We start from the raw sequence: 12631 nt of genomic DNA, 5'->3' as shown, positions 1-12631 counted from the left end.
GGCCAAAGGAAGTGATAGTATCACGAGTTCTAGTCTTGCCTTAAATTATGGAAGCCAGCTGGGGGACTTTGGGCCATTCACTTTCTCTTAGGCAACTCACTTCAAGGGCTGTTTTTTTGGGGGAAATGGGAGGTGGAAGAAGTATGGATGCTTCCCCAAGATGCGCAAAATGAAAGTAGAATAAACACCTAACAAATTAAATAATTAATGCTTTCTGAACATGATGATGACATTGGGATCAAAGCAAAAGAGAAATGTACAGTTCTGAACACCGTGTCATATTTTAGTTCTTTTATGAAGAATATGTCAGATCCAACGTAACAGCTGCAGCAAAGGCCTAATTTGTTAACCCAGAGTAATTCATGTCTCATTTACTTGCAGACTTAAAATAGTTTGCTAAAATACAGTAATAGAAATACAACCAATTACAAAACAATTCTATACATGCACGTGAAATTAAGGCCCATCAAATTCAATGGATCTTTTCCAATAAATGAACACAGGAGTACCCACAAACAAGGGCTATACAGCATTGTATCTTAAGGCCCATCAAATTAAGGCCCATCAAATTCAATGGATCTTTTCCAATAAATGAACACAGGAGTACCCACAAACAAGGGCTATACAGCATTGTATCTATTATTACATCCCAAGCTCCATCAGTTTCTGTAAGTCAGGTGAGAAATCCTACATGTTTGTGGGAAAGTTTTTTTTATTATTATGTCAGGTTAGCATAGCTTATGGCCCAAAATCAGACTCATGAGATTTTGGATCCAGTGGATCCCAAATAACTAACTTTCTATTTCTCAATTACCAAAACTCTATCATAGCAAAGTCTCCTCCCCTGCCCAAAGATCTCTCTACTTAATTTTAATTCTGCCAGTCCTTCAAAAATAGTGGTTTACCAATGCACTGTAAAACTTTGGTGGAAAAAAAAGGTTTAGAAGGCTTCTGGTTTTGTGCAGTAGTGCAGCAGCCAAAGGATCGTGGGGCTCCGCACCCTACGGCTGATTTCTGCCTGCTAGGGGACCCTAAATGGGCATGAAGTTGCCCTGTAGAGGCAACAAAGAAGGAAGGAAGTCCTACCGATTGCAGAGAGACGGTGGTTGATCCGATCGATTTGGGAAAAGCCCTCCAGAAACCAGCAGAAGAAAGGCTAGCTTAACTTCAGAGTCTAGCCCAAGCTACAACAGCTGAAGCCCAAAAGCACTACTTTAAGCTGACTGTAAACGTGTTTGGAATCGGTGGAATCTGGATAAGTTTGAAATCTGTGTAATCTGTTAAGATTTTCATTTTAAATCATGAAAATAGAAATAAACAATTGTCTATTACTGACTGGGGCTGACATCTAGTGGTGGATGAAAATATACAACAGCAGTTGCTTTAATACAGGGACTGGCAAAGCCCAGGAAAAGATAACTTGTTTTTGGTGACCTTCAAAGTCTTAATAACAGAGAACAGCTGTGACAAAAAGAAAGAAAACATTTTGGGCTATCTACAAAGTGAGAATTATCAACTCTAAAAAAAAGAATTGACCTTTCTGGATTACAAATACCAACTCAACTGTGATTCTAAAGCTGTCTGCAGAGAAAGGAAAACCTTGATTTTTAGCTATCATGGAAAACCAGAAATCTGCAGAAAGAATATACCAAGAAAAAACAAATACTTTCCAGAAGGAGTTCTATGCTATGTTGCAACTAATCAAAACAACAATGATCTCAAACCACGAGGAAATTAAAAATAACTTTGAAAATATAAAGGAATACATCTCCAATTTAACTTTACAATACAAAAATTCTCAGAAAAAAAAACAGAGAGTGAGCAGAAAAAACAGACAACTGAATACGAGACAGAGGAGAGAGATTTCAAGATGGAACTTAACAATAGAAGAAAGTATGACTTAACCCAGATGGAAAAAAAATTACAGGAAATACTGGACATGGAAAAGGTAACCTATACTTTAAGATTACAAAATAACTTTGAGGACAAGAAAAAAGATTTGACAAAATGGATTCTGCCAGGAGAATTATGAGAACTTGAGAGACAAAAAAATGATAAATAAAATCAAGAAAAAAAGGAAAAGATTCTTAATGAATACGAAGGGGCGAAACCTTTCTATAAAAACATCTTGCCTGTTTTGCCTTTGGTACCTGCAACAATATTTTTAAGATTATGGAAAGATTCTTTGATTCAGTGAAGCATATTGATCAGGAAAGATGTTTGGCAAAAAAAAGGCGAAGGTGAGAATTAAGAAATTAGATGATGGGATTTACCAGAGAGAATATTTAAAAATGAAACATCTGTTTGAATATGGTTAAAGAAATAGAAAGATTTTTGATATAAATGAAGATTAGTTTAAGAGGCAGAACCCCTCAAATAACATAGTATTTTTTCTTTCTTTTTTCCTTTGTGTTTTGTTTTTGACATGAGAAATATAAAAATGTTGGGATGGTTTGTATAAAAGAAATGTTTTCTCTGTTTTTTAAGATATGAGAAATGTAAAAGTGTTGGGATGGCTTGTATGAGAAAAGAGACTTAAATACTTAAGTGTAACTAATTTCGAGAAAATCTTAACCAGTAAGAATGTTTTGAATATTGTGGGGAAAACAAATTTAAATAAGAATTCTGCAAACAGGATATATGACGAGGCAATCAAGATGATCAATTACAAAAGAAGCTTTATATTGATGTGGTTATTATTTGCAGAAACATGAGAAAAATATCTATATTTAATTGTCATTTATTCAAATAATAAGAACCGTATTAACTTAAGGTTGGCAAAAGAGAATATTATTGGAAGAAGAGAAAATCAAGCAACGCCATTATATGGACTATAGAATTACAGAAATTGTTATTGTTTTTTAAATACTAACCCAGACAACACGCTGTTTACCAAATATTAAGGTGATTATGTTAAAAATCAATAAACATATTTTTTTTAAAAAAAATGGTTTAATGAATGTTATTATTTTCCTTTCTTTTGCCCCCTCAGCCCTTATTACAGAAGAAGAATGGACACTTGTGAGAAAGCCCAGGACCCAAAGATAGCAAGCCAGACTATAACAGCGATATTATTGTGAAGCCAGGTTGCATATGGAGATTCAATTGCTAACTGCATATGATCTAAGCAACCACAAAAGTGTAGTACTGGAGTGCAGAAACGAAACATTAAAGGCATTAACTCAATTGTACATGTATGTCTGAAAAGACATGGAGCCAGTCAGCTACAAAATAAGTTCAAAAAGGAAAACGGCCTTCAATCCTAGGACGCGAGATGCAATGCTACTTGTGAAAGGAGACATACCAGTAAGGAAACATGAAGTGTTGGAATCTGGACATGGCTTTTTCCTCTGGCCAACAGAGATGTAGGGGAAGGTTGTGAGTATGGTGTGTTTGAGGAGCTCTGCTTTAATAAACAAACTCTCAGTTCCTGGAAGAACCATTTACCATTCATTGTGAACTTTAATGATAAGTTGTGGTTGCATAAAATTCATGAGCCTTCTGAATGAGAGTATACATGGTTTCTAATAAATTAACCCTCATGCACCAGGACTGGGCATAATTCTTCTCTTAGGACCCTATGCTCTTTGGCTAGGCAAAACCTGATGAATCTTAAGAGTCAAAAACACAATGAGGAGAGTTTGGTGCTGTATCCCTCTTGTCAGTGAATGAAGTATGTATGTCTATGAGTGGGACAAAGTAAAATTAAACAATCTCCTAGTTTCTGATAAAAATACCTCTGGGATCTTTGTACTTAAGAAGGTAATTATCTGTGGCACACATCTTCCTGGTGCATGAAGCATGGAATGGGTTGAGAATTGAAACAGCAAGACTGATGTCAGATGGAGAATAAGAGCTGGATCTTCTGTGACTTTCAGATGTTCAATCAGAGCTTGTCTATGCTGAAACATGATTTGTCTAAGAAATTAAACAGGAAAAATGTTAAGGAAGTTTTTTTAAATCAAAATTTAATTATGTTGAGATTTACCATAATGTCCAGCACATTTGCAAAATAATGTATTAAAAAAACATAAAACTATGGGCTTGGAGCATTCTCTTGGGAGCCACTATGCATATTAAATACTGCTAAATATTGCTCGATCTACCTATTCGCCCACCAATAAAATTGAAAATATTTCAATTATATCCAAATTTGGAGTGCTATAACTTTTAAATACAGTAGCAGATAATAAATACTTAGGAATTTAACATGACTTCATTATATGAATAATGTACAATATTTCAATTTCTCTATCCATAATATGTTTACAGAGAAATCTGGCTTCATGAGCAAAGCTGGAAATCATGACTAGATTAATTTCCATTTACGCAGATTTCCTTCCTTCCTTCCTTCCTTCCTTCCTTCCTTCCTTCCTTCCTTCCTTCTTTCTTTCTTTCGTGTAAGCAACAGGACTATTCAGACAGTAATGTGGGAGAAACATTGGCATCTACTGCTTAAAACTGTAATAATCTGCACCACCCAAAAGAAGTAAATAATAGTATCAGCACTGGCAAATGCTGACCATCTGGACTTGTCTGAAATAATACTTATAACTTTTTCCGGGATGTTCCCATAATCTTTTTGATCCCATTCCTCTATCTCATCTGGTGTCTTTCCCTGGTGCTACTCAATTCCTTGATATGTACTCATGCCCTGACTAGTGTTGTCATGTTATCCAAATTAAAGCTGACCATTCTGGTCCAACTAATTCACTTATTCCAACATTTGATTTGGTATGATTCGCTTCTGATCTGATAATTTTAATTTCACTTCATTTTCCCCCCACAATCTATGTTCTTAGTTATAAAGCAAAACAAACAAACAAAAAACAAACAAATAAACACCTTACTCTTCTAATATTGGCACCATCAGTGAGCAAAATCCTTGTAATTTGGTCAGTTTGCTTGTGGACTTTTTAAACAATTCCCTGGGAAGTAAATGGATGCCTTGCCAGCTGGCATACAAACCAGTCTAAATGTTATAGTCTTGACTGTATGGTTTTATAGACAACAATACAGAAGTAGGTTGCCATTGCCTTCTTCCATTCTTGAATTTTAAGTTTTTTCTCCTGTTATCAGTTGACTTTCTTCAGGCAGAAAATGATCTGCTATCACCTGTGCAATGGATTAATATTAATATTCACATTCCCCTTTCTATCTTATTGGTAAGGGTGATTCTACAAGGAACTTGTTCTCCCATAGCACTGTTTTCAGGCTCATGCTATATATCCTCACCACAACAGGATAATAATCTTCCATTGCCCCCAAATTAATAGTTACCTTTCTTTCTTCTTATCTCCCTTTTTCACCATAATATCACAAGCCTCCGCAGCAGCATCAAGACAAGAAACAAATTCTTCCAAAGTCTTTTAAAAAAAATACAAGCAAATTTATATCACTTCAAGTTCCAGCAATTTCGCTAACAGAAATATTATTTTGTATACATATAAAAAGAGTAAATCAATGAATCGTCAGAAAGGGGAAAAGAGAGACAAAAATACCCTTTATCTATTACTGATCATACGGGTGTATGTACCACCGACAGGACTGTAGTAAGTCTAGGTGAGATATAGAATAAACATTTGAAAGATCGGATATAATGGTTTGATAAATAAAAAATAAATTAAATATATGATTTTGGATAAATGCAATCCCTGAATCTGATCACTGATTGTGAGGATATACTTTTCATAGATGTTCCTCCATTTTCGCTTTTTACCCGTTACACTTTGTAAGAATAGTTCTAGCACAACAAGTCAATTAAGAAAAAAAACTAAGCACAAATGTTTATATCAAGGTATGGGAGTGAAAAGGTGTGGAATACGATGAGATAGATCAGACATGTCAAACTCGCGATGTCACATGACGTCGCGCGACGTATTGGAGCTTTTTCTCCATTGCCAGCAATGGGGTGGGCGCGGTTTCTTTGTGATGCGGCCGGCCCATGGGCCAGCAGTTTGACACCCCTTAGATCAAATGAAAGCTATCCACAATTTATACAGATTTCAAAAGCAGAATAATACATATTTAAGCTAATCTTATACTTTCAACTGATAAAAATGTAATTAATGTTTCCTATTAGGAAATGTTATAATTTTATAACTCTCTTTCTCCAAATAGACATGAAAATTGATTTTTTGCTATTGGTGTCCCTACCGTGACCCCCATTTTGATTTCTGTACTGATAAAACTTTATGTTTCCCAACCTGATCAACACTAACCCTATAGTGGTTGGGGAAGAGTACTTCAGGTTTAATAGATACATATTTCAAAATGTTATTAATAAAGTAAGTAATTTACAATATCCTTCAACAAATTAATTACAAAACAACCTTGTAATTAACTTGCAGCTTACCTTGCCATTTAGAGAAATATGGAGTTTTGATAAAGGACCTCTCATCTCTTCAGATAATGTACTTAAAATTTTTTTCCTCATCTATTTGAGTTTGAAGAAAAATATAACATGTTAAAGATAATGTGAGGTTTCAAGAGTCTTATTTATTTCTGAAAGTGCTCAAATATTTTATTCTATATTCTAAAAACTGGCATATATATACATTTGTGTAATTTATTTGCCCTACTCTTTCTCTTCCTTGTTTTTACAAATAAGAAAATAATTGGATGATAATGTCCTAAGTAATTTTGTCATTTATATACTAATCTGGAAAACAGGCAGTAAATATTGCAAGTTTTACCCTTAGCTACTTATCTGAGGGAAGGAGGATACCTATATCACAGCTACTTCATTTTAAATGATACAATACTTTTTTTTACAATCTCTTTTTTTAAAGTTTATTTCTACATATTTAGCACATACTTGAAGAGTATTTCAAACTGCATTTAGAACAGAATGTAGCATAACAGATGTATTCCAATGTGTCACATATGAGCCTACTAGACAGATTTCATTTTAATTGAACGGTGTTTCTATATACTGTTTAAGATGCTGGGTATTCCTACAAATTACTGCATGGCTTAAGGTCAGGATATCTGAAATATCACCCATTCCTCTATAAACCTGCCTATTTGGTTGTTATCAACTCGCTAAATCATGTCCAGCTCTTTGTGACCCCATGGACAATAGCACCGTGTCTCCTGGAGTTTGCTCAAATTCATGCCCATTGTATTGATGACACTATCTAACCATCTCATCCTCTCCTGTTCCTTTCTCCTTTTGCCTTCAGTCTTTCCCAACATCAGAGTCTTTTTCCAAAGCTTGGCTATAGTTAAAGGATACTCAAATGCCTCATCAACAAGAGAGGTTAGATTGTGAAAATGTGGGCCAGAACTTGGAACAATAGTATCCTATGTTCACCTTTCCTTGTACCACCTGTGTGATATTTTCAGCAGGCTGCTAGAAATCTTATTTGCATTTTAGTTATTGTAAATTAACTTCAAATGTTTTTGCTCTAGTCTTCTCTCATAAAGGGCTCAAATTCTCCCATCCCCATTGTTCTTACTTTAGCTTTTTTTTGAAAATCAATTTAAGATTTAAATTATAGGTGTCAAGGTTTGGTAAATTCTGGAGGCCATAATCAAACACAGTGAAATATGGTACCTGTCAAAATCTGAAAATTATCTGGAAATAGGCAAACGTCTTGCACAGCTTGGGAATCAATAGCCCATCATTCTTTTAAGAAACCAAGACACTACAGAAAATTGCATTGTTGTACCTCAGTTGTAATGGTGGTGTAGTCATCAGCAGCCATCATTACATCAGCAGCAAGGTAGTTGAAAATAAGATTAGTGATATCTGTACAAACTGTCCTCAGCATGTGTTTGGCAATGTTATTTTGTGTCTCATCTGTAAAATAAAATTTCTATGACTAAAATGCTAGTATAAAATCAGCACATTACATAAGAAATCTCCATAATCTAAGTTCAGCACTATATCTATCTCTATATCTCTATATCTATCTATTCAAAATGTTGTGGCTGACAAAGAGTTAGTGGGAGACTAGTACACACACAAACATATGGATTAAAGGGCAGAATAGAAATCTCAAAATAAACACATTTCTTGCCATAGTTATCCCTTTATAGCCAGTAAACCTTCTTTGGGTCACAGTGTGAAACTCTGTGTCCAGCTGCTTTTATTGGTACTAAAATGTGACATCAAAGAGCATGAAAAGCCTACTGGAAAGGTCAAATATTTCAAACTAGGTCATCTTGTTTCCAGCAGACCAAAAAAGGCATACTATGTAAATCACAAATTATAAAATCAATAAAGATCCACACAAAAGTATTGTAGACGTGAAGCAGCAGAGACAAGAGCAGAAAAACAATGAGCCAAAGCTGTAGCAGAAAATGGTCTAAAAAAACTGAAGGAGCTGTATCATCAATCAGCTGGAAATCAAAATAGTCAGCAAACAAAAATTGGTTCATATGAAATAAAGAGGTGAAAAAGCTGGAACAAAAAAAGGAGGTAGTACTTCAGCCATTGCACAGTAATCAGCTAAAATATATATATATTACTGTTTGCAATAGTGGTAAATATCTGCAGCTCGGGCGTAGGATGAGGGTGAAGGTTCATTTTCTGAGCTTGTGGGTTGGTTTCTGAACATTTCATTACCAATGTTGTGAGTCCGTGCCAGCTTGTGATCCCAGCATCTGAGTCCGGGGAATCAGAGGAGGAGGAGGAGGAGGAGCCATCAGAGTCGGAGGAAGACTCTGATGAGTTACAAGACTCACAATCGGATGAAGAGCCTGGCCCCTCCAATCATGTTCAGGATGAGACACAGCTGTGTGGAGATGAGTCAGACTTTGAGGACTCACAGCTGGACGTCATTATAGACACTGGTAAACAAAGACAGTTATCTAGAGCAAATCAGAGGGAGTCAATACGACAACTCCAAGGGAGGAGGAGAAGGCATTGAGAAGCTACGCCTTGGGGTTGCTTTATAAAAAGGGAAGGTGTGGGTGGTGCTGGTTGCTGAAAGCAACCGTTTGTAAATAACTTCAAGGGATCATGGTTTGTTTGTTTTACCGTGAATTTCTTGTTTAACTCCTGCTCTGTTTGCTTTTTTAACCAATTATCTGTTGGAAAAGTATTCTGTTGTTTTTATTTTGGAGAAAACGTATCAGAACTGTTTATGAAATAAAAAGGGTTGGTTTTTCCAGCCTACTGTTCTTGTGACGCAACAAGGACCGACGTTGGCTGGGACAGAACAGGCTAGGTAACATCTTCAGCCGAGTTTAAACTCTTCACCCTCATATAACTGTTTTCTTGTTCCTTCTGATAAAAGATTACAAAAAAACCTGGAAAAATCAGAGTCAAGTGGCATCACATATATAATACCATAATATAATATGATTTCTTTAAGTTCTCCTTAGGAAACCATGGGAACCCAACCACAAGTTTTATGACTTCAAAATTATGTTTGAAGTACAGTATGTTCAACAAATTACTTTTGAAGCAAACTGATTTACCAAGATGTGCAAACCAAGCCTTTACACTCACTGTAACTTCTTCTTAAGTTTTTCTAATCTCTCTGTGGTTTAGCTCAACTGTTATTCTTCCACTTCTCCATAATCAATAATTCGCTAAAACGCTAACTTCTTATTTTGTTATGAAACGCTTCATCTCACCTGTGAAGTGTTTTGCTCCTTTTTCAAATAACCGGATGTTGTTATACAAATTGGACACTTCTTCCTGCAAATCCTTAATAGTCCTTTTTCGGCTAGCTCCAGAATAAGAAGTTGAGGACAAGAATACTGAGCGCAACACTTCCTGATAGTTCTTTGTTAAGGGCCTAAAGAGTAAGGGGGAAGCAGAACACAGGGTGACAATTAGCAGAAGCCATCCATTGGTCCCCAAGTGATAAAACTGTCAAAACAAAACAGCATGGTCTCGAATCAGAGACCTGCTGATGTCAGGCTGACCTTCACATCTGTCAGTACAGAGGAGTGAATAGCTTCCAGTAAAGACAGGAAAGGGAAGGACCCCAGACTAGGTGGCAGAATACCCAGGCACGAAAAAGAATTACCCTGCAGTACTTTGTGTCTAATTGTTAAAAATAATTTTCCCAGTGGGTATAATAAGCAGAAGGAATGAACTTGAGGGATAGGAGGAAGAGTTGCTTCCAAGACAATGATCGATTAAAAAAAACCCAAACAAACTTGAATCTGGAGAAGATCTGTAACCTGGAAAAAAAAATTCAGACAAGTTCTCACAAAGATAAAGAGAGGGGGAAACACATTCAAGATTCTGTTATTATAATCATATAATAAAAGCAATATAGGCCTATTTGATTTTGGTTTTCTAGCATGGTCTATTCTAAAGGGTTGACAATGGGTAGGAAAAGTATGTGTGTGTGTTGGGGGGGAGAAGCACAAAATACATGGCTCCATTTCCTCTGGATTTAGATACTTTTATAGGCCACTTGATGTATCCTGTGCAATTACTAGAATCAAAGGTTATCTGTTTCAGTGATGCTTTTCTAATATCCATTTGAAGGTGCTGGATACTAATAGCAGCATTCACTTTTTTTCCTGTGATTATTTGATCAAATAATTTAAAAGTAAATAAAACAGAGTCAAGAAAGAAGTTTCATTTCTTTAGAGGCATTAAGACCTAACAAAACAGGAGCATTTTCACTCATCAAGCTGGAAATGTTTGAAGGAATGAACACCTGGTTTGTGGAAGATTTCGGGTCATGAACCATAAGGGAATCTAAGAAAACACATATGGCTACAAGCTCTAGATAAAGCTACATGATTATAAGACAATCAGAATACACTTGCAGATCAAGCCAGAGACTATTTTTAATCCACGGTGACTATATTTGTATTTCTATCCTTATGACCAAGATAAGCATTTTCTTAACTCTTATTATATTTNAATAATATAAATTTCTATCTCTCTGGAAAGGACAAACATTACAATGGTCCATACCTGAGTAATATTTACAAACTACCTGCAGCTGTAGTTTCATTTGTTAAAATACTGAAAAATGTTTCTGCCCTTTCTGTGTATTCTTACAAAATGGGATGATGGGTGTCTGCTTAGCCAGTTGTGGGCAATATAGGCACAGGCATCTATTTCTAATTACAACAATGATAAAAAATCCCATTGAGATTTCACAATGCAAACTCTCTCCATTCTTTGCACTGTGAAATTGCAACCAAGTATGTAAGGAGTGGAATGTGTGAGACTAGACTAGAATATTCTTTATTGGCCAAGTGTGATTGGATACACACAAGAAATTTGTCTCTGGTGTATAAGTTCTCAGTGTACATACAAGCAACAAGTGATAATTATAATCATAATAAAAAAATACAATCATCATAGATGATAGATACAGCACTCAGTGATAGTCATGGGATATTAAAGCAATCAACATAAATCATAATAGGATACTAAATAAAAGCAATCGACATAAATCATGAGATGCAACAAGAAGTTATAGTCATAAGAATCTAAAGAAATAGGTAATAGGACAGATGAGAAGTATAGAACAATTAACCAGTGGAACAACCTGCCTCCAGAAGCTGTGAATACTCCAACACTGGAAGTCTTTAAGAAGAGACTGGACAGCCATTTGTCTGAAATGGTATAGGATTTCCTGCCTGAGCAGGGGGTTGGACTAGATGACTTCCAAGGTCCCTTCCAACTTTTTTATTATTATTATTATTATTATTATTATTATTATTATTATTATTATTATTATCATCATCATCATCATCATCATCATCATCATCATCATCATCATCATCATCATCATCATCATCATCATCATCATCACTATTATTAATACAGCCCTACTAGGTGGTTTGATATCCCAGGGCATAGACAGTGTTGTGGAAATTAGTTGTTTAACAGAGTGATGGCGAGTGATGGCATGAGGGGAACAATTGTCCTTGTGTCTGGTTGTTTTGGCGTGCAATGCCCTATAGCGTCATCTTCAGGGAAGAAGTTGCAGTCCAGATTTTGTCACTCACCCTCAGCTGCTCCTGCAGGTGTCTCTGGGTACAAGAGATGCCGTTTAATATTTTCCCAAGATAAATGATTGCAGCTACCTGATTAGGTGATCCGCAAGTTCTGTGATGAGCTCTTCAGGACAGTCCCTTATGTGCTTTCTTAAAACATCCTCAATTTGTTCTTGCGACATAAAAGGGATCTCAAGCTGCTTGCTCCTACCTGTCATAATATGACAAACATTTCTAATTGACTTAAAAGATCCCCGATAGAAGAAGCTATTCAATTTTTACAGTAAAAGCTAGTGCAAAATAAATTTCTCTTAATATCAAAGATTGTTCCATAAGGCAGGAAAACATCAGGTGCTGAGAGCACGGCTCTAAAAATTGTTTCAAATTATAGATGTGCTCATGCCATAAAGCTATGGTTTGTTTCTTATAAAGTTATGAATTGATTCCAAAACATAGATAGGTGCATTACTTAACCAGACTTGGCTGATCTTGAAAAGCTAAGCATGGCCAAACCTAGTTGGTACTTAGTCTACAGATAATTTAGAAACTCTAGTTGTAGATTGCACTAGGAAACTGAGAAATAACCTGGAAAAAATCATAGCAAACCAGTTCTGAACAGCTGCCACAAAAGCTACATAGCAGACAGGTGTGACTCAAAATCTTTAATTATTTAATCCAGGAAAATAGTTTATACAGCCTTAAT

At 35.7% G+C, this 12631-nt stretch overlaps 1 protein-coding gene across 1 annotated transcript in view; it reads right to left on the bottom strand.

Moving 5' to 3' along the window:
- Positions 1-12631, bottom strand: part of UFL1 (UFM1 specific ligase 1) — a 37265-nt gene that overhangs the window by 939 nt on the left and 23695 nt on the right. The window contains exons 13-18 of the mRNA XM_015821334.2: positions 12019-12139; positions 9589-9752; positions 7674-7804; positions 6356-6436; positions 5281-5366; positions 3738-3918 (exon numbers count right to left, since the gene is read on the bottom strand). Coding sequence (XP_015676820.1) covers positions 3738-3918; positions 5281-5366; positions 6356-6436; positions 7674-7804; positions 9589-9752; positions 12019-12139 — 764 coding nt within the window. The remainder of the gene's footprint in view (positions 1-3737; positions 3919-5280; positions 5367-6355; positions 6437-7673; positions 7805-9588; positions 9753-12018; positions 12140-12631) is intronic.

Source organism: Protobothrops mucrosquamatus, unplaced genomic scaffold (assembly GCF_001527695.2).
Source record: "Protobothrops mucrosquamatus isolate PMUCROS unplaced genomic scaffold, P.Mucros_1.0 scaffold1307, whole genome shotgun sequence".
Classification (NCBI taxonomy): Eukaryota; Metazoa; Chordata; class Lepidosauria; order Squamata; family Viperidae; genus Protobothrops; species Protobothrops mucrosquamatus.
This window is presented reverse-complemented; position numbering and strand designations above follow the sequence as displayed.